A 25,617-nucleotide genomic window follows, 5' to 3' on the forward strand; every position below is an offset into this window, starting at 1 on the left:
AACGAAGGCCTGGGGAGGGTCCCTGTGAGAAGATGGCCAAGCATTGTGGGAGGAAGGGGACCGCTGTCTGTGGGACAGACACAAGCTCCAGGAATCCCAGGGCCCACGGTCACGGGTCTTTCCTGTGCACTGCCACACACGGGAGCAATGGGCAGCCCATCATGAGAGGGGGGTGTGTGCTTGCCAGTGTGTCACTTTCCAGGCAACGGGGACAAACGGCAAGAGCGGCGCGCATGATACGCAGCCTCCCCTAGTGTGGCGTCCTCTCCACGTCACACACCTCTGGTCACCGACCTTCCCTAGCCGGTGCACTGCTAGACTGCTGTCATGACATACATGTCTTCTGGGAGCAAGGATGGACGTAGAGAGTATGCAAAGGAGGCTGAGCAGATGGAAAACCGGGGTGCACAGACAGCAGGCGCACAGCTGACATGCGTCTCCCGGACAGCCAAGGTGATCCGCTGAGTGGATTTGTCGGACTAGGGGCACAATGAACAAAGGTGGCGGTGTAAATGGGCAAAGCGGGGAGGTCCCCCTTTACCCGTGTGTGTAGATAGCCGCGTGCCCAGCGCAGCGTGGAATGCAAAGGTCGCTTTCGCATGGCCAGAAGCCAAACAGGGCACCCAGAGCGCACAGAGGGCCGGCTGCAAGCCCCCCGGAGGAGTTGCACTGCACGGGGCCCAGAGCCTTCCTGCCTATGCAACAGACGCGCCCCAGTTTCCGGGTGACCTAGGGGCGGGACCGCCGAAGCCACGCACGCCACCGTCCCTATGATTGGTCCTGAAGGCAGTGAAGCGGCCTGGGCGTGGCTTGGAGCTCCCTCAGCCTCAAAGCCGCAGGCGCACACCTCTCACCACAAAGGCCTCCGAGGCAGCATCGGCATAGCGATAGCCACCGCCGAGGCATCCTGGGTACAGCACCATGCGCATGCGCATGCGCATGCGCCCCCTCGACCTTTGGGCTCTGGGAGGAAGGGGGAGCGAGTTGCCAGCCATTGCCCTCAGGGCTCCACTCACTGGGTCTGGGGAGGGGGGCCGTGCTTTCACCTCCCGCTTCGTCGTCGGTAGGAGCCACAGTTGGTGTCTCGGGCCGGGGCCGCATGTTGCGCGACTCGTGTTTCCGAAACACTGGGGATGCCCGGAGCCCCCATGCCGCCTTCGACCGGGAACGGGGCGGTCGAGAGACGAGGGCCCGTGGGGACACTGGGTCTCCGGCAGGGCCGGAGGTGCCGCAGGCCGAAGGCTCGCAGGCCACAAGCGAACAGCCTGTGCAGGAAGGCCAGGCCCGACCCGAGAGGCAGGTGGGCGGCCCCAGCGAGATATCGGTGCCGCTGGTGCATGACATAGTGGCGGTGGAGGCGCTGTGGGGCCTGGCGGAGGAGGAGGTTGAGGTGGCGGCCGCGGAAGAGGACGCGCCTGGGGAAGAGGGGCATGAGCAGAGGAAGAAGGGGGAGGAGGACGAGGAGCAGGAGCCGGGGAAGGAGAAGGTCCAAGTTCACGAGGAGGAGGACCTGAAGGGCGAGGGGGAGCAGCAGGACCAGAAGAGCAGAAGGAGGAGGAGGAGGAGGAGGAAGAGGGGGAGAGGCAGCAGGAGTAAAAGATTAGAAGGAGGAGGAGCAGCAGAAGCCCAAGCAGAAGGAGGAAGAGCGGAAGGAGGAGGAGTTGGCGGAAATGAAAGGGGAGGAGCAGGAGCAGCAGGGTATAGAAGCGGGCGCGGCGGCGGCCACGGCGCCGGCCGCGGCGGTGGCGGTGGAGGCATTGGCGGCGGCAGTGGCAGGGGAAGGGGACCAGGAGGAGGAGCAGGAGGAGGAAGGGAAGGCGTGCGAGCCATTAAAGGGAGAGCAGAATTGCAAACCGAGGAGGAAGAGGAGCAGGAGAAGGAAGCGCTGGAGGAGCAGCAGCAGGGCGAGGAGGAGGTGGAGGGCAAGGAGGACAAGGAGGAGCGGGTGGAGGAGGAACAGAAGCCGAGTGAGCAGGAAGGCCGATGGGTGGAAGAAGCCCAGGAGCTGCAGGTGAAGCAGGCTAAGAAGGAGCAGGTAGAGTCAGGCCTCCGTCCTTGCCCTTCCCCACTGGAGGCTCTGGAGGCTCTGGAGGCCCTTCAGATAGAGCTACAGCCGGTGAATAAACAAGCCAGCCGGGAGCACGCTCGACTCAAACTCAGGATGTGGCAGAGGCGGCAGCGACATCTGCAGCAGAGAGGTGCCCTTATCCAGGGCATCCGTGGTTTCTGGGCCAAGGCTGTATCCTTCCTGCTGCTGGTGGAGGGTCCACAGGGGGCTGGGCTTGCGCAAGAGGAAGGAAAGGGAGGTGCCATTTAGAGGAACCCAGGACAGGGACTGGAGCTAAGCCACGCTCCAGTGGCCGGGAACGTGCAAACGTGATCCCATCCGGTGGTCCTGGCTCTGCAATGAGTGTGGGAGGAGGGCAGTGCCGGGGTGGGGGAGGCATGTGTGCTTTACGTCGCACCTGGCACGGAAACAGCGCTGGGAGAGTGGGGAGTGGCGGTGGAGGTCCAGGCCAGGTCGGGGAAATGACCGAGGGCTTCTTCCCACACAAAGCCGCGTGGGGGCACGTTTCTGGGTCCCGCTAAGCATCTTGCTGCGGGGAAGGCGATGTGAATGCCCACTGGTCGGCGCGAGACCGGATGTGTGCTGTCTGGCTGTGTGGAAGTAAGCGTCCTCAGTGTCCTCACGAGCACACAAAGCTAGGCGTGGTTGCGGGCGTCTGGGCATGCACAGCCTCCTGTGCGTGTCTAGCAGAGCCCTGCGCGATCCTGAGACCCCGTGGGCCTGGACGCAGCCTGTGGGGAGGGCTTGAGACCCTGGGGGAGGACGCCAGTCCCGGGGGGAGGACGCCTGGATGCTGTCCACACTGGTTCTCTGGTTCGAGCTCTCTCACGCCCAGCACCTGAAGGCTCTTTGACCTGCGGCAGTTTGTGAACCACCCTCAGATGTCAGCCCTGATTAGTAAGCCCGATGAAAGCATGCTTCGCCACATGACCAATTTGAAGGTCGGCCTGGGAGTGGGAGGTGGTGTGGGTGGCTGGCTGTGTGGGGAGGGGAGGTGGTGGGGAGAAGTGATGTGTTCCTTCCTCAGGGGAGGGCGGGTCTCCTGGAACAAGATTTCACATTTCTGCCCCACTGTACCACGGCAGGTGGAGGAACACAAGTTTCCCAGGGAATGCCGGAAGATCCTGCTGTTTTTTGGCAAGAACTCCTACTTCCAGAATGAAGTCGTTACGAAGGAGTATGTCCTAGGCCTTGATGGTAAGTGTCCACTGACTGCATGGGCGGCAGTGGGTGCAGGGTTGAATGTGATTAGTTCTCTGGCGCCTTCTCACATACTCGTCTTCCTGCAGGGTATAGGGCGTCTCATTCCAGTCCCATCCAGTGGTACCCAAGGTACAGACAGGAGGCCTACAGACGCAGGCATGACAACAGCAGCCTCAACTTCTTCAACTGGTTCTCTGACCACAGCTTTGCCGGCTCTAGCAGGATTGCTGAGGTGGGGCCCTGTAACAAGGAAGGGAGGTGATTTTCATGGGTTCCCCCACTGCGTGGGATAGCTACCTGAGGCCTGGCCTGTCTCCCCTACCAGATAATCATAGAGGATCTTTGGCCCAACCCCCTGCCGTATTTCAAGATGAAGGAGGCCCCAGGAGAGAGAACTGAGAGGGAAAGAGGTGAGCAGCCAAGGGTGTGGGCACGGAAATGTGTGTCATGGGGTCCAGGGCACAATTCTCTTCTGCATGGAGGCACCGAGACTCACAGCGGCACAGGAGGTGACCCCAGGTCAAAAGGGCATCAGCCTGAGACAGGGAGTCTTAAGAAGTAACGTGTCAAAGAGGCTTTGCCCCTTTGGGGAGCCTGAAGGTGGGAAGGGGGCTAGACAAAAAGAATGAGCAAAGCGGGACAACCAAAGCTGGCTCATCACATAGCACGGTGACAACTGTCATTCCCGGACCATGAACCCCACCCTCAGGCCTCCTACCACCATCCCACATGTTGTCTGGCTTCTGGATCCCCTTGTCAGCTTTGGCACAGCTTATCACACCCTCCCATCCTACTTTCCGTTTGGAAACATTCAAGCAACCTTACTCAGGGCCAAGATAAGACTCTCACCTGTCCTGTGTGTGTGTGTGTGTGTGTGTGTGTGCGTGTGTGTGTGTGTGTGTGTGTGTGTGTGTGTATGTGTGTGTGTCTGTCTGTCTGTCTGTCTGTGTGTACCCATATATCCCAGGGATATGCACGATCTTGAGAAGAGTATGAAGGAGCGTCGCACTTCATCGACCCCAGTGGAAACCCTTCCGATGCTCACCGATGGTCCACAAGATTCTCCTGGCCATGAAATAAGGACAAGGGTGGTGGTGACACGTGGCGCAGGGCGGGGGTCCAATACATTTGAAGAAATATAGAATGGAGGATAAACAGCATGAAGTGTTTGTGTGTGTCTTCCTCTCAGGTTCGCTCTGGGGCGTGTCCATGTATACATGCGGCTGTCCAGAGGTGTAAGTGTTCTGTGCCTGCACATTGGAGTTCCAAGGAAGGGCGGGACGTAGGACATTGTCCGTAGGGATGGGTCACACATTGGGATTGCATGTGAGGTCAGTAAGATTGAAGCAATGGGGACTTGAGTGAGGGAGGCCAGGGCACAAACCTGAGAGAAAGGCCAGTGCCCAGGTTCATAGCTTTCCTGTGAAAATGAGGAAATTCAAGGAAACGGAGAGGCCAGCACAGGCCAGGGATGTCCAATATTCAGGGATTGGGCATGTCCATGATGGTGCCCCCAGAATCCCGCATGGGGACACCCTCAGTCATGTTGACTGAACCGCCACACAGGGAGGAATTCCCAGGGTTGATTACCCTCTGGTTTTCAGACGTCTACCAATGCAGACTGTCTTGTGGACAAGGTCAGGATCTCAGGACCAGCCACACATATTTGAGGGATTGTGAGCAGGTTGTAAGATTGGCGTCCAGGGGAAGGAACCGAGGGACCAGAGGCAGAGTGGGTGGGTAAGACCGATGAAGTTCTGCTTCAGGCAGAGTTGACAGGGACAACATACACACTGCAGAGAAAACAGCCCACTACAGTCTCACGCAACTCCAAAATCACAGCGAACTTTTCTGGTTCCACTTCCTGAAGCTGAGCCTCCCAAACACCGCTTCACTTATTCTCACACACACACACACACACACACACACACACACACACACAAGACTCCTGAAGGAGTCCTAGTGCTGATGCCCTTGTGTGAACTTTGCTGTTTCTGAAAAGACCTCTGGTTACGAATGGGTGGCCCGGATTGCAAGCCAACAGAGGGGAGGGTCGCGGGGAGGTGGGGCTCTTCAAGGGCACGAACACGCCAACCTCTCCCGTGTGCCCTCTGCCCTCTCATCATCAGCCGTGATGAGTCGGGTGATGCTCTTCCTCTGTGTCCACAGGCTTAAGCCGTGTGTCCAACACGCCATGTGAGACTTGTGAGAAGACTCCCAAGTGCAAACACCAGCAGGCGCTCAGGGAGGTCGCCTCGTCCCAGGCAGCCTGTGTTCCTTTGCCTGAGTGCCAGGACAAAGGCTGCCTCAGCCACATAGGGAACGATGGACTTGTGAGGCCTTAGCATTCTGTGCAGAGGTCCCCGGCAGGCCTGGAGCTTAGAAAGGACTGGGACGAGCCTCACCTGCGAAGACGTGAGTGCTGGGATACTCCTTACACAGCAGATGGCTGCTTGCCAGAGATGTCTGTGCTAGGGATGGGGCAAAAGCTCCACCGTGCGAGCAGTGCAGTCGACAGAGTTCAGCCTTGTCCATCGCAGGCTCTTCTGTATCCCCATGTAACACGGCCCCCAGCACAGCGTGCCTGACACTGACCTCCCGACACTAATATTCCTGTCTCCCAAGCTGCCCAAGCTCCCCAGGATCCCCACTGCACAGCTCTGCAGTACAAGAGCCTTCTCTGCAGTGGCTCTATTCCAGAGAAGGCGTGGGCAGTCCCAATGCATGGAGGCCTCTTGCCCCTATCATATGCAGACAACACGGTCAGCGGGGTGTCAGCACGCTGTGGAGTTGAGGATCTGTGCGACCAAGCCTTACCTCTTCCAGGGCAGAGGCTGTCGCACTCTCTAGAAGGGAAGGAGGCCTTTCTCTCGCTGCTGTCTGCACACTGGCTGGAGAGGCACGTCTTCTCAGCTGCTTGATGGGTAAATGTCAGGGTACCCTGGAAAAGCTCCCAGTGCTGACCCGAGTCTTTGGGTGTGAACATCCAAAGAAAGTATGGCCAGTGATTGTGCAGTGGGAATACGGCCTCAGTGGTCATGAGGCTGGGCCCTTTGGGGCATCTTCCTGCACAAGCAGGCCGTTACTTGATAGGTCTTGCCGAGCAGGAACACTTTAGGGGACAGGTGAACACAGGGTCCCCCACATGTTAATATCTCCAGCCAATACCTCCTTAGGGGCCAGGGTGACGTTTCCGCCCGGCCTGTCCCAAAGACAAGGTACGGACAAGGTGTGGGTGTGGAATGCACTCACGGCACCCAGAGCCAAACCCTCGAGTGTGGACACTTGAGGTCCGTGGGCAGAGGCCTCGGTGCTCTGTGTCCGAGGGATTACAGCCCTCATGCTGCACACCCGGCATCCCCGGGTGTCCTCCCGTATCCGCAGCTCTCCCCGGGGAGCCCTAGGGTCCAGGAGCTGCTAAACCCCCTGCACAACTGTATCTGCTGCCCAGCGGCCTCTTCCACCCCAACATCAGCGTGTGTGGGCTCCAGAGTGCTGTCCCTCGAGAGAGGACACCCTCAGCAATTCAGGAGCCTTCTGACTTCCATGTCTCTGAACCACACGTGTCTCATTGGCCTGTCGGGATCGTCACGTTGTTCTCTGTTCACAGGAAATGTCTCGCATTGCCTGTGCTCCTCTGTCTCCCTGAGTGAGCCCTGGCGTGTTTGTGTCTTTTCCTGGCTTTGCCTGTGCCGACACCTCTCTGGTGATGCCTCCTTGCCTGGCCTAAGTGGGCACAGCTGTACCCGTGTAACCGCCTTCGTCTCTGCACACCTGTGTGTTGGGTCAGCTGTGGCTCTGGTGGCCTGTCTTGTCTTTGGTGTATGCTTCTGCGCTTGAGTGTGCTTCCCTCTGCATTCAACCCCTTTCTTCCACTGACAGATCCAGTTGCTGTCCTGCTGTCAGGTGGAGGGGCTTCTGCGTGTTCTGTTCTATGTTCCAGGAGCCAGAAATCCTTCCGTGCCTGTAGGACCTTCGTCAGAGGATTGGCCATGCACTCACTGCCAGCCAGTTAATGTCCCCAAATGCAGCTGGCTTGCTGTGAGCATTCCGTCACACCTCTATTTTCTGTCCTTCTGTTTTCAAACCCTTTGCGCCCGAGGGGCTCAAACGTCACTGGCCTGCACATTGCAGATGCAGGCGTAAATTGTGAAAAGCGGACCGGCAACGTTTTCCCACTTACTCTTTTGCCACGTGGCATGTTCCTGGCTGGGAGAGACTTCCCCCTGCCAGTGTGTGTCTCGTTTCCCTGTGCCTCCTGTGTGTTCTGGTCCCTAATTTGTCCATTACGTCCTACCTGGGAGTCTGATCCATGTTTGCAGGAACGAGGCTGACACCTTTGACTGCTGGGTTCTGAGCTCAGCTTAGTCCACCAGGACTAGTGCGTGCCTGAGGGACACAACGGGCAGTGACGGATGTGCCCGTATCCTTCACGTGCAAGCGCTCCGTCCAGCCACCTTCACCGGGACATTTCTCAGCGACCCCTCTTTGTGTGTGGTGAGAGCACTTGCCTCTGAGAAATCTGACGAGGCGGTGAAGCATTGCTTACGGCTGCCCTGTGCAAGTTAAATCTCCAGAACTCATGCACATGGCATGACTGCATCTTCACACCCGAGCCCCGACACCTCCTCATCGCACCCTCCCCTGATTAGCACCACTCTACTCTCTGGTGGACTGCATGCCTTTAACTCCTTTAGTCTCCTCAGGAATCCATCAGGCAGGGCTCACCACCACTGTGCTTCTGTCAGGGGCTGGCTTCTTTCAGTGAGCCCAGTGCTTTCTGCACTGATGCTCAATGCACCCGCAGAAGGGTGAGCCACACTAAGCCCGGCGGCAAACCCTTTGGCCCTACGTTTCCCACACGTGTGCCTGGTGGCAGAGGTGCACAAGGAGCCTGCCTGCATGCGTCTCCCAGGTCCTCCACAGGGTACAAAGTACCGCCTCAGGAGGCTGATCCGCATCACATGGGCATAGCTCTGCTTGTACGTGTTAGCCTTTCGTATCATACAGGCAGCCCAGACTTAGAAATCCTGCTACCTGCTTACAACTATCCAGCCCTCGTGCTTCTGCAGACCCTCTGTGTCTGTACAGACATTTGAGTCACGGTCTCGTGACCTTCCAATACAGCTTGATGGTCTGTCCTTAGCTTACAGCCTGGGATGCGGTTCTCACTCATTGTCCTCCCCTCGGGTGCGAGTTTCCTCCATCACTGTGGTGGAAGGTAACCTTTATCACCATACGTTGGCTTGAAATTACTGGGCGGATCACCTGTCTGCGTCCGGGGATCCGAAGGAGACCTTGGCTCTTTTGCTCACGGTCCACACTTTCTCTGTAATGAGTCGCTTTGGATGAGAAGCTTGCCAGAGGCGAGGGGGCCTCAGAGTTGAGCACATTTCCTGGGCATCTGTGAGAACTTCGTTGGTTCCACTCGGAAAGCATTGACATTCATGGATGTGCAGCCTCTGCTTTTGCTTGAATTTGCCGAGCTTTGGGACGTGATTTCTTCCCGCATGTGCTGTGCCTAAATCTCTGCTGTGTCTTTCCGGCAGTCCCGTTTGCTGTCTCCTGCTGGTAAGTACAGGACTTCCAGCAGCCCTGTGGGGAACGGGTCCTTGTTTTCTTCCCTGCGGTGCCCTCTTCCTCACCCCGAATGACCTCACTGCAGCTTCCTTCTAGTTCAGCAATCGTTTCAGACTGCCCTTAAGGTCCAGGTGGGAGCGGTGCCTTTTGTGCTGAGGGCTGACCACTGTAGAGCATTCGTCTCTGTGCAAATTGCACAGGTGAATTTCACCAGGTGAAAGAGAGTGCACACTGCAGTTGCCCTGTCTTCAGAGTCAGCCCACCTGTCTCCGCCTCGGCTGCCCCTGCTCTCCTTCCTCCTACCCTCTCCTTGCCTCCCCCTCCCTTGTCTTCTTCCTGTCCCTCCCTCCCACTTTCCTTCCAGCTCTCTTTGTCTTCGTCTCCCTCCTCTCCATCACTAATGCCTCCCCCTGTCTCCGCCTGTCTTCCTTGTAATAGGTGCCCCTCTGTCTCTTCTTGTCTTGCTCCTCCTCCCTGTCTCTCCCGCCAATCTCCCCAGACTCTCCCTCTCCAGGCTGGTCTTCCCCTCCACTCGTCCTTCCTTCATCTGCTCTGCTAGCACGTGTCTCTCTCTCTCCCTCTATAGCTCTGTCTCTCTGTGTGTCTCTTTTTCACTGTCTCTCTCAGTGGACCTTCTGTGTCTGGGTGCATGCTTCTTCAGAATTCTTGTTGGTGCCTGGGAAATGGGAAGGGAACTCGTCTGCTTTCGTGTGTACTAGTGAAAGCAGGCACGGGGCTTTCTCAGAGACAGACACAGACAAGTCTGCAATTCTCGGTGAAGGGCCCCTACGTGCCCTGCGTGGTTGGAGTCGTCCTCCTTTTAGTGGAAGGTTAGATTTCAGGACCGGAGCAAGCTGCTAAATCCTACTACCCCATCTCCCTGGCGCTCTGTACGGAGATCAGTAGGGCACCAGTGGCAGATGGTGCTCTGGGGGTTGTTCTTTGCTCTGCATTGCAGTGCAGTGAGGTCTACTGAGCTGTGTTCTTGCAAGGACATGGCGGTGGGGTGGGTCTAGGGTGGGTGTCACTGGTTCTGGGTGGGCACCCACCTTACCGCCGCCCTCAGCCTGACGGCCAACGAGGAGATACCGTGGGGACGGCCATGTGGCCCCGGTAGGCGTGACACTAAGGACTTCTCCAGGCTTTGCCCCAGCTTCATGAAGAAGGGGCAAGGCACGGAGCAGGGAGTGGCTCACGGCGTGGACGATCCTGTGCTGAATGCTCTGGTGCCCGTAGTGAGGCCTCTGGGGAAAGGGTGTACAAGCGACCACAGACTGCGCGATACCGGGGACCTCGCAAGTGAAGGCTGGAAGGTGACAGCGCTGAAGAGGACATGCGGCAAACGGGGGCCACGCTGGCACCTTGGCACTCGCTCCAGAGCCTGGACCGGCCATTGGCGCGCGCTTGCTGGCGGCCAGCACCCTGTCTTGCTGTCTTGCAACTGATTGCTCCCCGAACCTGGCCAGCTGGCCTGACCTGCCCTGGAACCACTTCGCCCCCAGGCCGCATGCGCACACTCTTCACTGCCTCTGTCTCGGCCCCTCCTCCACAGCAGCCACAGCCAATGCGGAGTCCTCAAATCCCAGAGCCTGTGCGCCTGCGCTCAACTTTGGCGGGCTGCGGCGGGAGGCTTCAGGGAGCTAATGGTCTTGCGGCCAAGGCTCCCCCCACCTGCTGCCGTTTCCTGTCCTTGTCCTGAGGCTGCCCTAGCTACACTGGGGCCGGGGCCGAGCGTCATGGCCAGCGTGTCGCGGTCCGGACAAAGCGGAGATTCCCGCCGACCCTGGGCCCTGATCGTCCCGGATGCGAAAGGTGGAGAGTCCCGGCCCCGCGGGAATGCAGGGGCGCTGGAGGGCGTGGGCTGGCCGCAGTCCCCAGGTTCAGGGGCGGCAAGCGCCCATCCTGTGCAGGAAACCCAGGCCGGGTGTGAGATACAGGTGGCAAGCCCAGCGGAGGAATTGGTGCTGATATTGGATGACGGAATGGTGGCGGCTGAGGTGGTGATCGGGGAGGAGGAAGAGGACGGCGAGGCGACCAAGGATGAGGTGGCTGGAGAGGAGAATTCTGAGGAAGCCAAGCCAGAAGCAGAGGACATGCACGAGGAGGAGGAGGAGGTGGAAGTTGAGAGACAGCAGCAGGAGGAGTTTCAGGAGCAAGAGGAGAAGCGCGAGGCAGATGCAGAGGCGGAGGAGGGGCCCCAGCTCTCACAGCCGCTGCAGCAGCAAGAGCCAGCGCTGCGTCCTGCCTCAGCCCAGGACCCGCTGGCAGCACTGGAGCGTCTTCAGCTGGAGATCAGCGCTGGGAATGCCCAGGATTCCAGGGCCTTATGGCGGCTGAAGCGCAGGATTCTTCGGAGGCAGATTTCTTACCTGGATCACAGAAGGGCCATCATCAAGCACATCCCTGGCTTCTGGGCCCAGGCGGTATCCTTCCTTGTGCTGGTGGGTGATGGCGGGGGCTGTTGTGCAGGAGGGCTGGGCACTGAGAGCAGGGTGCCTCAGGGCGATGGCCCCCAGAGAGGAGAGCTGGGGAATGGTCCCTGGCCCTGGGTTGGTGTGGTCTGGGATCCAGTGTAAGGCCTTGGACAGGGGCGGTTGTTGGGGATGGGGGGACTTGGTGACTGGGTCTGTTTCCTCTAGGTCTCCGCCAACGTTGGCCTGCAGGCTGGTCTCAAATATTACTTGCAGACACGAGCCATGTGTCCCCATGCTACCAGAGCTAGGGTAGCACAAAGCAGCCTTCACTCAGAGCAGATAAGGCAAGGAAACATTTCGCTGCAAAATGGGAGAGTTACGCAGGCCGCACACCCACCTTCACATTCACAGGCTGTGCACGTTTCCTAGCAGTTCCTTCAAAAGAGAGCATTTCAGACACACACTCATGACCTTTAGTGGAACCACGCCACGCCCCTTTGCCAGACAGTAGGACGACTGAGACCCACTCCGAATGGGGTACAAGCTGCCTCCCCAGACCCTGACACATGACACACACACACACACACACACACACACACAGAGGATTCTCTCCTGGTATCTCCACCCCTGCTTCCCTCTCTGTCCTCAGGCTCCGGCTCGGTCCCACCCATGTCTTTCTCTCCGGACTGGCTGTGTCACTGTGTCTAATCCTTTTCCCTCCTCGGCCCTCCTCGTCCGTGCTTCTCGATCTCTTTCTCCCTCCCACACCCTCTGCTTGCAGCGTAAGTGTGCAGTCGGGTTCCTGTAAGCCATGTTATTCCATCTGGACTCAGGAGGCTGGTGACAACATAGGTCTTCACGGGAATATGCCAAGAAACCCAGCCGTGAGGAGGGGTCAGAGCACATGCCGACATCACAAGCTATGATGGGCTGCTGGCAGCCCACACAGGTCAGATATAGGAAGGAACTGTGAGGCGTGCAGGCAGTGGAGTCTCTCCCTGCTGTGTGCAGACAGCGTGGCAGGTACAGGAAGCCAACGGACTGCCCAGTGTCGATGGGGTCTGATGCATCTGCAGAGGCTGAGGAGTGTGGGGACTAGTGTTTCCTGGTCTTTCTGCACATGCCGTGATCTAGTCCCTTGCTCTTAGCCTGGGAGGGTTGGAGGGGGGCTGTGTCTGTTTCCACAGCATCTGAAGGCACAGCTCCTTGACACAGCACAGATTCTGAATCACCCCCGGTTGTCGGCCATGATCGGTGCCCAGGACAAAGACGTGCTCAGCTATGTGGTCGACTTGGAGGTGAGACCGGGGAGGCTGTGGCTGGGGGCCGTCCCGTCGGGTGTGGGATTTGGGCAGGAGAAGGTGAGGCAAAGGTGCTCACCCTCACAGCCAGGCAAGTAGCTCAGGACCCCGAGGGAGGACACTTGCCCCCTCCTGTCCCATTGCTCACGGCAGGTGGAAGAAGTGGGCCATCCCAAGTACCGCTGCAGAGTGATGTTTTTCTTTGGGGCCAACCCGTACTTCCGGAACCCAGTGATCATTAAGGAGTATCAGCTGAGCTTTGCTGGTAGGGTGTGGGTCCCATGATGGTGCGGGGCAGGGGGATGAGGAGCATGAATCAGGGGCAGGAGGGAGGGGGAGGGGGAGGGGCAGGTGGGTGGGGAGGAGGCCATCAGCTTGCTCCTCAAATCCTCTCTTCCTGCAGGCTACAGGGTATCGCGTTCCACTCCAGTCCAGTGGTTCTGGGATTATGAACGTGGAGCTCCCAGTCGCAGGCATGACCCCACCAGCCTTAACTTGTTCAACTGGCTGTGTGAGCACAGCTGCCCAGGGGCGAACAGGATTGCCGAGGTGGGGCCCCTGAGGCCTTCGTCAGCAGTGGGGATGTGGGTGGCCCCCGGCCAGAGAGGAGAGTGGGCTATGCCCAATGTGGCGCCGGCCTGTGTCCTCTTCCAGATCATCATCGAGGACCTGTGGCCCAATCCCCTGCAGTACTACCTGAGGGAGGAAGGGACCAGAAGACAGTGATCTGACGTGCTCACGTGTCGGTGAGGACCCCAGTATGCGGTGTGTTGACCTGCGTGTTGTATGGGCAAGGGAACGTGGGCCACACATTGGCTTGGAAATGGAAGGTCCGCCGACACAGGGACACAGGTAGCATGGGGAGAGGGTGGGAGGATGACAGGGGACCTGCAGAGACTCAGCTGCAAACACACAGAGGGTCGAAGCCTGCAAACCAAATGCAGTTGTGCTGTGGGCTGGGGCTTTGGAGAGCAACTGGGGAGGAGCAGTGCTTCACCACAAATGCTCCCCGTGGATGTCCGCCCTGTCCCGGGCTTCCCCCTGCTCCTTCAGTCTGGATTTGCCTGCCAGTCTTTGGGTCAGGAGCTGCCGTGTCCCCAGGCGCCACTGTGGTGAGAATCTCGCACTTCCTTCCATGTGCCCCACCACGCCATGTCCTCCCGCAACCCGACAGCCATTCTTAGAACTGGTCCAAGGCCATTGGGGGCTGGAAATGAATCCCTGGGTGAGAAAGCAAGGGGGATCGCAAAAGGGCGAGGCACAAGAGTGACACCATCTGGGATGTATCTGCAAATATCCCGTATCATTCTTGGTGTCTGTTGCGTGGGGGTGCGTGTGTGCGCGTGTACGCAAATGTGTCTGCGTGTGCCCACATGCGTCAGGGGCTCTGCATCTGTGTGGGCGTGAATGGCGCAGAGCTTCTATCTTTGCCCATGCAGAAACAATGGAGGACGCCACCAGTGCTGGAAGAGATGGGTGGATGAGTCTCCTGTCTTCTACGTGCCCCGGAGAGAATTGAGGAAGAGATAACGTGTGGCAGCCTTGAAGAGGTTCCACGATGTTTATGTGGACACATACAGGAAGCTAAAAACCCTTCTGTTTTTGTGTATGTGTTTGTGTGTGTTTATGGGGGACGCAAGGAGGCTCGACGAGAACGGGACCTGAGTGTGACTGTCCTAGCCGCTGCCCGGGTGATTCTGTGTGTGCAGGAGAGGTGCGGTACTGGGGTGGGGCCGGTGTTGCCATGTGCACAGAGGCCTGCCTTCTTGGGCAGGAAGAGCCTGGAAGGAGGAGGAGGAAGAGACAGACCTGTTATTTGGAGATTTATTGTATAGGCCAGAGCCGAAAGGCAGGGAAGGGGATTGCACAGTGGGACCAAATTGGTCCATTGGGTCGTGGTACAGTGTGGCCAGGACTCGGGGGGGTTTCATCCAGGACCCTTGCTCCCAGAGGGGTGTTGTGTCCTTGGTGAGATAGAATCCAGTCAGCAAAGCCTCCAGTCAGGATCAGAGCTAAGACCACATGTCCCCGGACAACTCAGGAGCAGGCAGCCTTCTCATAGTCGATGGCAGTATACCTTGCTGCTGCCTCCCACACCCGGGGCTCCTTTGACCCCGAGCCCTGTCCTCAGACAGTGGCTCAGGATGGGAGATGTGTGAGGGGGAGGGGCAGGTGTGGGTTGTGGGCAGCAGCGAGGCTTATGAGTGGGAATTCATGGAGAGAGTACGCACGAGGGCAGAGATCCAGCGTGAGTTCGTGCGAGTGTGTGTGGGCGTCTGTGGCAAACTGGGCCTGAGATCCGTGGTGGTGCCGGCAGTGTGAGCGTGCATATGTTCGTGCGATTGCGTAGCCGTGTGTCTCTGTGTGTGCAGGAGTGGGTGGTTAGGCCACTGGAGAGACAAGGAGAGACACAGCGGTCTGTGTGAATGAGGTGCTTATGTGGGACGGTCAGGTGCCAGAATACAAGAGTGCAGTCCCTTCCCTCCTGAGTCCTGATGGTAATCGCTGGGATGGGTGCAATCGTTGCTGTGCCAGGGGGCTCAAGTCAGGATGCAAAAGGGAGATTGGTGCAAGGTCAAGAGGGGGGCCGAGGGGAGGACAGCCTGTGTCCAGTGGCCAGTGGACCACTTGTGAGTAAGTGTGCTTGTGTGTGTGTTAGTGTGTGTCTATGTGGGAGTGAGTGTGTGTGTGTGTGTGTGTGTGTGTGTGTGTGTGTGTGTGTGTGTGTGAGTGGCTCTGGTGGGCCGACAGTAGCAAATACGTAGGGGCTACATGGTGTGCCCAGGCTTTGTGCACAGGGTAGCTAGGGAACCCAACCTGTCAGGCTACGTGGTGTGCAGAGGGCGTAGGTATTTCCCTGGAGGGAGCCGTCTAGCAAAAATCTCTGCTCTTGGCAGACGAGCCATGTTTTGTCGCCAGTCAGCTCTTCCTTGGGGCTCTCCTCTCTGCTTCCTGTGCACCAGGCCCAGGGAAAGGGAGGAGCTGGGACCCTAGACCTCAGGTGACTTGAGTCCCCCAGGGGTGCCATAGCAGGGTGGTGTGCGTGATCCATGTGTGGATGGGCAGGTGAGCAGCCTGCCAGCTGCTCTCTGAGGGGACAGTTCCTTGCCAGCAACACCTCTCCCCGCAGCACAAGATCACCACTGTCGCTGCAGCTGGGCTGGGGACATGTCAAGGTGTGTCCCAGAACTGTGTTCCCCTTGCATGTAAGTGGTGCCAGAATGCGCCTCTCAGTCCCTGTGCGGGTGACCCTGATTAGCCTCAGGCTTTGTCGACTCCTGGCCTCATGTAAATGGGGAACTGGGTTCCTTTCTCAGTGTCTCAGCGGTTGCATGTCGACAGAGGATGCTGTGGACATTGTGGTCAGGATTCTGACCGGGCTCCCCCCGCCCTGCCCCAAACCACAGTGGGCAGCACATGGCCCACTGTGTGTGCGCTTTGGGGAGGCTAAAGCCGTACAGCCCCTCCAGTATTCTTCTCAGGTGGTGGACGGTCAAAGGGGCCTAGGGAGGAACACTGGTCCCAGTCTGCTGCCGGCTGTGCCCACAGGTGTGTGTGCCCAGCTCCTTGACGCTGAAGCTGCAAGGCTTCCGCACTGCCCCCAAAGCCCCATCCCTAGAATTTGCGTGTGGGCCAGATGGAAGTGAAGTCCCAGTGACCCTGCGGGATCACAGCGGGTGGTCTCGTCTGTGCCTGGCCACCCACCTACCTGCCTTCCCCGCAGCCCGTGGCCCCCATACAGGGCTTTCGGTAAACACACGGCCACCGTCCAGCATGAGAGGAAAGGCTTGACGGTGTCCCAGTACCGCTGGTCATGTGTTGGCTGCTGCCAGCTGACAGCATGGAGACCCCATGGCCCAGTGGAGGATGTCCGACCTGTCCTACAAGGAACTGGGGACGACTGTACGGATGCATCAGGTCCCATGCAGTAACCTAGGCCTGACCTTATCCGCCTAGGGGGTGATCGAAGCGCCTTGGGGTCCCAGGCCTGGCATACGTGTCGGTGAGCTTCCTCCTGGATGGCGCTGCCGACACAAGGCTGGCTGGTCAGGGGTCGCGTGGGAGGCCCGTTGGGTCCCGGCCTCTAGGTCCGATACTGCTGTAGGTGTTGTTGAAAAGACAGAGCACGATATGACCATCCCTTGGGTGTCGCTGCACCGGGGATCCCGTCGCTGCTCCCAGGTTCCCACTACCGAGTCTCCCCGGGAGGCCTGGGAGGTTGCCAGGCTCCTTTTGCAGGGACACAAAGGCCTGTGAGAGCCCATCCGCAGGGTCCGGTGCTCATTGCGGATGACTTGGGGGCAGTGCGAGATCTATTGCTCCCGTCCTTAGAGGAGATTGTGGTAGTCTTAAGGGACAAAGATGTGCCTGGAGAATAGAAGGATGTCCAGAGGAAGCATTGGAGGAGGAAGAGGACGAGGAGGAGTAGGAGGATGAGGAGGAGTTGGAGGAAGAGGATTGGGAGGAGTTAGAGCTGGAAGAGAAGGGTGAATGATTGGGTGCAGGAGAGGGAACAAGTGGAGGAGGAGGATGTCCAGGATGAGGAGGAGCACGAGCCAAAGGAGCAGGAGCAGCTGGGGGAGGATGTTGAGGAGGACGAGAGCAGAGGGAAGAGGGTGGGGAGAAAAGATAGAGCCAGGGTTCCAGAGCATGAGTAGAAGTGTAGGAGCAGAAGGAGGAAGAGCCCGAGGAGGAAGAGGTGGAGGGAGAGGAGGAGCAGGAGGAGTTGGAGGAAGAGGATTGGGTGGGGTTAGAAGAAGAGGAGGAGGAGAAGGAGCAGTGAATGACTGGGTGCAGGAGAAGGACAAATGGAAGAGGATGATGTCCAGCACCAGGAAGAGGAGGATTACGGGCCAGAGGAGCAGGAGCAGCTGGAGGACGGAGTCGACTAGGACGAGAGCAGAGGGAAGAAGAGGTGAAAGGTCAGAGGTAGGGCAGGAAGGGCAGTAGCAGGAGAGGACCTGGAGAAGGAGGAAGAGTCCTAGGAGGAAGAGTTGGAGGAGGAGGAGGAAGAGGTGAAGGACGAGGAGGATCAGATGGAGGAAGAGGACTGGGAGGAGTTACAGGAGGAGGAAGACGAGTGAATGATCGGGTGCAGGCGAGGGAAGAAGTGGAGGAGGAGGAAGTCCAGGACGAGCAAGAGGAGGAGCACGAGTCGAAGAGCAGTAGTAGCTGGGGAGGAAATTGAGGAGGACGTGAGCAGAGGGAAGAAGAGGAGGAGGAGGAAAGGTAGAGCCAGGGCTGGAAGAGCAGTAGCTGCAGAGGGGGAGCAGAAGGATGAAGAGGCCCGAGGCTAAGACTTCCAATACTGTGTTGAATAACAGTGGAGGCGGTGGACATTCCTGTCTCGTTCGTGACTTGAGCTGAGAGCTTTTGCTCCTTGAGATGATATTCACGTTGGGTCGTTCATACATGGCTTTATGATCTCGATGTGTGCTCCTTCTATCCCTACTTTCTTGAGGGGTTTTACCAGGAAAGGATGCTGTATTTTGTCCATCACTCTGTCTGCATCGATTGAGAGGATCCTGTGGTTCTCGTCCTTTCTTTTATTGATGTGAGGAATCACGTTAATTGTTTTGCAGATGTTGAACCAGCCCTGCGTCCCAGGTACAAATCCCACTGGGTCGTGGTGAATAACATTTTCATGTATTGTTGGATCCGAGTGTCTAATACCTTGTTGAGGAGTTTTGCATCCATGTGCATCAGGGAAATTGGCCTATAGTTCTCCTTTTCAGTGGGGTCTCTTTCCGGTTTTGGAATCAAGGTAACGCTGGCTTCATAGAAAGAGTTTGGAAGTTTTCCTTCCATTTCTATTGTGAGAACAGCTTCAAGAGAATAAGTGTTAACTCTTCCTTAAATGTTTGCTGGCACTCCCCTGGAAAGCCATCTGGCCCTGCAGTCTTCTTCCTCCGGCAGGTTTTTGATTACTAATTTGATTTCTTTACTGGCGATGGGTCTGTTCAAATTTTCCTTTTCTTCCTCTTTCAGCTTTGGTAGTGTATACATTTCTAGGAATTTGTCCATTTCTTCCAGATTGCCCATTGTATTGGCAAATAATTGCTCCTAATATTCTCTTCTTATTGTTTGCCTTTCTGCTGTGTTGGTTGTGATGTCTCCTCTTTCATTCTTGCGTTTCTTTATTTGGGCCCTTTCCTTTTTCTTTTTCATCAAACTGATGACTGGCTTATCAATTTTGGTAATTCCTTCAAAGAAGCAGCTTCTGGGCTCATTGATCTGTTCTCCTATTTTGGTTTGTTTCTTTGTTTGTTTGTTTGAGGTTGTTTTTGTTTTTGTTTTGTTTGATTTTTGGTTTCAATAGCATTAATTTCCGTTAATCATTGTTATTTTCTGTCTCCTGAATGTTTTGGGTTTCGTATGGTGTTCTTTTTACAGCCTCTTAAGGCGTAAGGTGAGGTTGTGTCTCTGAGATCTTTCTTTCTTCTTTAGCAAGACCTGACTTGCTAGATAGGTCCTCTTATAACCGACCCTGGTGCGTCCCAGAGGTTTTGGGTTGTGGTGTTATCACTGACTTCCATATACATTTTCATTGACTTCCGTATACTTTTTATATTCTCTTTCAACCCTTGCTTAGCCCGTTCAATCTTTAGTAGGATGTTCTTCAGTCTCCCAGTATTTGTTACCTTTCCAAATTGTTTCTTGTAGTTGATTTCGAGTCTCTTAGTGTTGTGGTCTGAAAATATGCACGGTGTGACCTCGATCTCTTTGAACTTCCTTAGGGATGACTGTTTTCCCCAGCATATGATCTATAGAGGAGAATATTCCGTGAGCACCGGAGAAGAATGTATATTCTGCTGCTTTATTATGAAATGTTCTGAACATATCTGTGAAGCCCATCTTGTCCAGTGTGTCATTCAAAGCCCCCGTTTGCTTGTTGATTTTTCGTTTACATGATCTGTCTATTGCAGTGAGTGAGTGCATAGAAGTCTCCTCCTATGATGGCATTACTAAGAATGAGGTTCCTTATGTTTGCGTTTAATTGGTTTGTATATTTGGTTGCTCTCAAATACGCCACATAAATGTATCCATTTGCTAGGTCTTCTTGGTGGATAGACCCCTGAATTATGACATCATGCCCTTGTGTACCACTTGACACAGTCTTAAATTAAAGTCTAGATTGTCTGATAGAAGTATGGCTACTTTGGCTTTGTTTTGTTGACGGGTAGCATGACAGATGATTCTCCATCCCCTTCTTTTCACTCTGAAGTTGTTTTCACATCTAAAGTGGGTCTCTGGTAAACAGCATATCGATGGAACTTGTTTTCTCATCCATTCTGTTCCCCTATGTTTTTTGATTGGAGCATTCAGTCCACTGACGTTTAAAGTAGTACTGAAAGACACGATTTTATGGCCATTATCTTGTTTGAAGAGTTGGAGGAAAACATATCTATATATCTTTATATCTGTATCTACGTCTCCATCTCCATCTATATGTATATGTGTATGTGTATGTATATGTGTATGTGTATGTGTATGTATGTATATGTATATGTATTGTATTAACTGTATCTATATATCTATATCTATATCGATATGTATATGTCTATATACATCTATATATATAATTCTATATCTATTTGTATATATAAATATAATTATAAAGATAGATAGATAGATAGATAGTTAGATAGATAGATAGATAGATATCAATTTCCCTCTGAGTGTCCCCCCTTAAAATTGCATGCAGGTGTGATTTAGCGGTCACAAACTCCTTTAAATTTTGTGTATCTGGGAACCTTTTTCCTCTGTTTCTATTTTGAATGATGGCCTTGCTGCATAAAGAATTCTTCACTGTGGATGTTTCTAATTCAGCACTTTGAACGTATCCTACCACTCCTTTCAGGCCTGCCAAGTTTCTCTGGATAGGTCTGCTGCAAACCTGATCTGTCTTCTCTTGTAGTTTAGGGACTTGTTTCCCTTGCTGCCTTGATGATTCTCTTTGCCTGAGTACTTTGTGAGTTTGAATATGATATGCCTTGCTGAGGGTCAGTTTTTGTTGAATCTGATGGGGTCCTCGGTGCTTCCTGGATTTTGATGGTGTGTCTTTCCCCAGGTTAGCAAAATTTCCCACTATGATTTGCTCACATAACCTTTCTACCCCTTTTTCTCTCTCTTCCTCTTCGGGACCCCTATGATTCTGATGTTGTTTTTCGTTCTGCATGAGTCACTGATTTCTCCAATTCTTCAATCGTGCTCTTTTCCTTAATCTCCCTCGATTTTGCTGCTTCCATAGTCTCCATAAGTTGGTCCTCTGAATCGCTGATTCTCTGTTCTGTCTCATCCATCCTTGACACCGCTGCATCCATCCGTCATTGCAGCTCAGTTATATCATTTTTAATTTCATTCTGGCCAGTTTTTACTGCATTTTTTCTCTGCACAAAGGGACTCTAATCTACATTGGACTGCAGCTAGTATTCTCATAATCGTGCTTCTAAATGCTGCTTCAGACATCTTGCTTGTGTCTGTGTTGGTTGAATCCCTGGCTCTCGTTTCTTCAGGCTCTTTCTTTCTGGGTGAATTCCTTCCCTTTGTCATTTTGAATGGAGAAAAGGAACTCATGAGGTAGAAAATTCAATGAAATATTCAAATTATAAAATGTTAAAAGTAAAAACTTAAAAACACACATGTGAATAATGGAATGAATGATGCTAGATTCTAGGCATGTTTCACCTGGGTGTTGAAAGTGGTTTTGACACAGGAGAGAAAAAAACGTGGGAGTGGAGAAAAATTTAGAAAATACTAATAAAAAATATTAAAAAGGGAAATGTTGTGAGAATTTGAAAAACCAATACACTGAAGTAGACTAAAAGGAGAAGATGGGAGTAAAATAGAATCTGTGAATATAGACACAAAAGGAAAGAATCATGTAGAAGAGTATTAAAGAAAGTTAGTAAAATTTCCACCTGCCCAGTCTCCTTCGCCTCTCCGCGCACAAAAGCACCTCCCTTCCCATGCCTCCTCGCTCTCCAAGTTCACTTCTGCATGCCACGTACCTGCTGAATTCGGTGGTTCAGGATATGCAGATTGCTGTGCTAATCCTCCAGTCAGTTTCCTGGGTGGGTAGGATGGTTTAGTGTTGGTCTGGCTGTATCTCATGCACGCGAGACACTTAAGAAGCTTCCATGCTGTCTGCCATCCGGGCTCCTCCCCAAAGAGGTGAGATCTGTAGCACCAGTTCTCCGATATGAGACATCCCACAGGAAAGTTGTGGTCGGTGACAAAGCGGAAAAGGGCATGTACCAAACAGGGAGGTCACCCTGGAGGGGGAGGCAGAGAACCTGCTCCAGACCTGGGAGGGGAGGCAGGGGCTCAAATGCTGGAGCCACGCCCACTGCCCTCCAGCTGATTGTTCCTGAACAGCAGCCAACTGTCTGGGTCTGGCCTGGAGCGCCTTCACCCCAAGGACCCATGGTCAAAAAGTTCACTGCCTCTGCCTCTGCCTCTCCCCCACCTCCACCGCAGCCACAGCCACAGCCACAGCCACAGCCACAGCCACTTCAGTGTCCGAAGGGCCACGGGGCCGTGGGCGTGCTTCCCAAATGCTGGTGGGCTCCAGAAGGAGGCAGCAGGCATTTAAAAACCTTGGGCCTTGACACTCCACCTGCTGGGCCTAGTCTGGAGCCTCATGCCTCAAGTTCCCACTCCTTCTGCTCTATGGCCCTAGCCTGAGGATGGGCTAGGGCCCCAAAGCAAGGGAGTCCTGTTCCGGAAAACGCTGAGATTGCTGACAATACCGGGCCTCCATTCTGCTGGAAGAGGGCGTTCGAGAGTCCAGGAATCGTGGCAACACCCCTGTCTCAGTCCCAGACAATTTCACTCATTCATACGCACTCACACGCACACGCACGGGCACGGGCACACACACACACACTCCCCCTCTGTGGCTGTCTCTAGTGGCGACTTACTCTCCTTCTTCGGCCTCCTTCCATGTCCCTCTGGCCTCTGTCTGTCTCTGAGTCCCTGTGATCATTTTCTTGAGGGAACGCTTCCTCCCTCCCGCACCTCCATCTCTCTTTCTCTGTCTCTGTGCTGTCCTTGCACAGTATCAGTGCATCTGGGTTTCCGTGAGCTGTGCGTGTCCATATGGACGGAGTAGGCTGCTGATGGCACAGGGCTGCAGGGGAACACACAAAGGAACGCACAAGTACCAGGGGTCAGAGCACATCCAGACCTCCTAAGCCGTGACTGCCTCCAGGCAGCCCACACAAGCTGGGTATACATGTGAACTGAGAAAGGTCAGTCCCTTGGCCCTTGCCCTGTAGGTTGCAGCCAGCTGGGAGGTACTGAAACCCAAGGGACTGCCCAGTGTTGAGAGGGTCTGAAGAAAGGGCAGGAGCCGAGGAGCCAGGGAACCTAGTCGTAGCTGGTGTTTCTCCACATGCCATGTTCCGGTGCCATTGGTACTGGAAGGTTGGTATCAGTTGTGGCTCTCTTTCCTTGGCATCTCAATGCAAGCTTCCGTGACCCAATGGAGGTCCTGAATCTGCCCTAGTTTTCAGCCAGGTTGGGCCCCAGGACAAATGCACGTGCTGTGTGAGGGGGGAAAGCAAGTGTGAGTCGTGAGGAGGAGCTAGCCTCGTGAGTGGGATGTGGCAGAGGGCATGAGTGAGTGCACAGGTCCACTAGAGTGTGTCTGTGAATGTATTGTGGCTGGCGCCTGTGAGTACTTTTGCCTGAGACCTAGCGTTTGTGCTGGCAGCGTGCACGTGTCTGTGTCCACGTGCCGCGTGGCCGTGCATCTTTGTGCCTGAGTGAGTGTGTGTAGGCCGTTGGCAAGCGAAGGAAAGAGACTGGGGGCTTTCCTGACTTGGTGAGTAAGGGGGGGCTCCCGTGCCAAAGTGCAGCGAGTGCAATCCCTTCGCGCCTGGGATCGACACGGAGCTAGCTGATCACCTTTCATGACGGGAGGAAAGCCCGGACTTTGCCTGGGTCCGCTCGTCCTGTGTTGCCTTGGCCAGGGGCAAGTTGGGGTTGGGCCACCCATGGCGCAGTGGAGGAGGACCAAAGTTCCCTGCAAGGAAGTGGGCGTTAGTGGAGGGAGGCAGCAGAGAGCATGAGTAAGCCTGGCCCTGCTCCTGGAGCGGCCTAGGGGATCATCGCAAGGCCTTGTGGTCCCAGCCAGGGTATGTGTCTCGGTGAACATCCTCCTGGATGACCCTGCAGAGACAGGCCTGGCTGGTCTAGAGTCCCTTGCGAAGTTGGGGCCCGGCCCCGGGACCCCAATACTGTGGTAGGTGTTGTTCAAACTGAAAGGCATTGCCTGCTTGTCCCAGACAGTCCCTGCACCTGGGACCCAGATTTGTTCCCACGTTCCTGCCACGGGGTCTCCCGGCGATGCGTGGGAGTTTGACAGGCCCCATTTCTCTGGAGGGAGTGAGTTGCATAGGTCAGGTGCACCAGGGTCTGGGCCTGCTTTCCTGTCTTGCCCACCCGCTACGTCCTCTGCTGAGGGCAGCTTGAGGGCTCACCACTGGACCTGTTCCTCTCCCTTTCTGGGTAAGAGTTTGCCTCTCTGTCGGTCACACTGGCCACCCCCTCTCAGCCCCCTACCACCTGTTCAGCCTCCCCCCATCCACCTGCGTTTCTATGCATTGCTGTCACCTGAAGCGGTGGTGTGCTGCCTCATATATCACAGCCACCCTGGAGCATTTCTGTACCCCGTTCGTATCCTGACATAGCCCAGCGAGTCTGGAGGAACCTCTTCTGTGTCACGGAAGCAACATGTTGGCCAGAGGGCCCGGCACACGAATTTGGAAATCCTAGAATCCCCCGCCTGCCTGGCAGCCTCCTGGTCCCATAAAGAGGTAGGGGAACACTGCATTCCACCAAAGGGAAAAGGCAATGCATGAGTGTGGTGCCTGGCCAGGCAATGCATCTCGAGCCTCCAATCCTGCAGTGGCTCTGTGTGGTGTGTGTGTGTGTAGCTTATGCTGTCTGACATAGACCGGCAGGGAGTCCACATCACCACTGCCCTGACAGGGAGGGAGACCACATCATCGCCCTCACTGCACACCGTCTGCAGCTTATTGCTTCCCCAAAGTGGTCATGTGGCTTCATGTAGACCCTGGGGCGTGTCCCTCACTTGGGTCCCAACACTGCATCCCCCAACCCCCCGATACCTCTCGGAGACCCTTGAAATCACGCTGCCTGTGGCACAGGGGGACAGTGTTTTGAGCCAGCGCCCACGCTCATGGCAGCCTGCCGCCTAAGTGAGTGGTAAAGGAAATGGGACCAGGATGAACAGACATACGGCCAACGAAGGCCTGGGGAGGGTCCCTGTGAGAAGATGGCCAAGCATTGTGGGAGGAAGGGGACCGCTGTCTGTGGGACAGACACAAGCTCCAGGAATCCCAGGGCCCACGGTCACGGGTCTTTCCTGTGCACTGCCACACACGGGAGCAATGGGCAGCCCATCATGAGAGGGGGGTGTGTGCTTGCCAGTGTGTCACTTTCCAGGCAACGGGGACAAACGGCAAGAGCGGCGCGCATGATACGCAGCCTCCCCTAGTGTGGCGTCCTCTCCACGTCACACACCTCTGGTCACCGACCTTCCCTAGCCGGTGCACTGCTAGACTGCTGTCATGACATACATGTCTTCTGGGAGCAAGGATGGACGTAGAGAGTATGCAAAGGAGGCTGAGCAGATGGAAAACCGGGGTGCACAGACAGCAGGCGCACAGCTGACATGCGTCTCCCGGACAGCCAAGGTGATCCGCTGAGTGGATTTGTCGGACTAGGGGCACAATGAACAAAGGTGGCGGTGTAAATGGGCAAAGCGGGGAGGTCCCCCTTTACCCGTGTGTGTAGATAGCCGCGTGCCCAGCGCAGCGTGGAATGCAAAGGTCGCTTTCGCATGGCCAGAAGCCAAACAGGGCACCCAGAGCGCACAGAGGGCCGGCTGCAAGCCCCCCGGAGGAGTTGCACTGCACGGGGCCCAGAGCCTTCCTGCCTATGCAACAGACGCGCCCCAGTTTCCGGGTGACCTAGGGGCGGGACCGCCGAAGCCACGCACGCCACCGTCCCTATGATTGGT

At 55.7% G+C, this 25,617-nt stretch overlaps 2 protein-coding genes across 2 annotated transcripts; both read left to right on the forward strand.

Annotated features, from left to right (window-relative positions):
* Window positions 1-1,099: 1,099 nt before the first annotated feature.
* On the forward strand, window positions 1,100-3,647 carry LOC128774566 (testis-specific Y-encoded protein 3-like; the record flags this gene model as incomplete). Its single annotated transcript, XM_053893632.1, has 6 exons — window positions 1,100-1,282; window positions 2,081-2,239; window positions 2,932-3,009; window positions 3,154-3,265; window positions 3,358-3,503; window positions 3,597-3,647. Coding segments are annotated over exons 1-6 (729 nt in total), but the record flags the coding sequence as incomplete, so codon positions are not given.
* Window positions 3,648-10,587: 6,940 nt separating this feature from the next.
* Window positions 10,588-13,292, forward strand: LOC128774525 (testis-specific Y-encoded protein 1-like). The gene is made up of 5 exons (XM_053893591.1): window positions 10,588-11,274; window positions 12,486-12,563; window positions 12,720-12,831; window positions 12,970-13,115; window positions 13,221-13,292. Exons 1-5 carry the CDS (start codon window positions 10,588-10,590, stop codon window positions 13,290-13,292), a joined length of 1,095 nt encoding a protein of 364 aa, XP_053749566.1.
* The last annotated feature ends 12,325 nt before the right edge of the window (window positions 13,293-25,617 follow it).

Source organism: Panthera pardus, unplaced genomic scaffold (assembly GCF_024362965.1).
Source record: "Panthera pardus isolate Hobbes unplaced genomic scaffold, ASM2436296v1 HiC_scaffold_333, whole genome shotgun sequence".
In the NCBI taxonomy this organism is placed as follows: domain Eukaryota; kingdom Metazoa; phylum Chordata; class Mammalia; order Carnivora; family Felidae; genus Panthera; species Panthera pardus.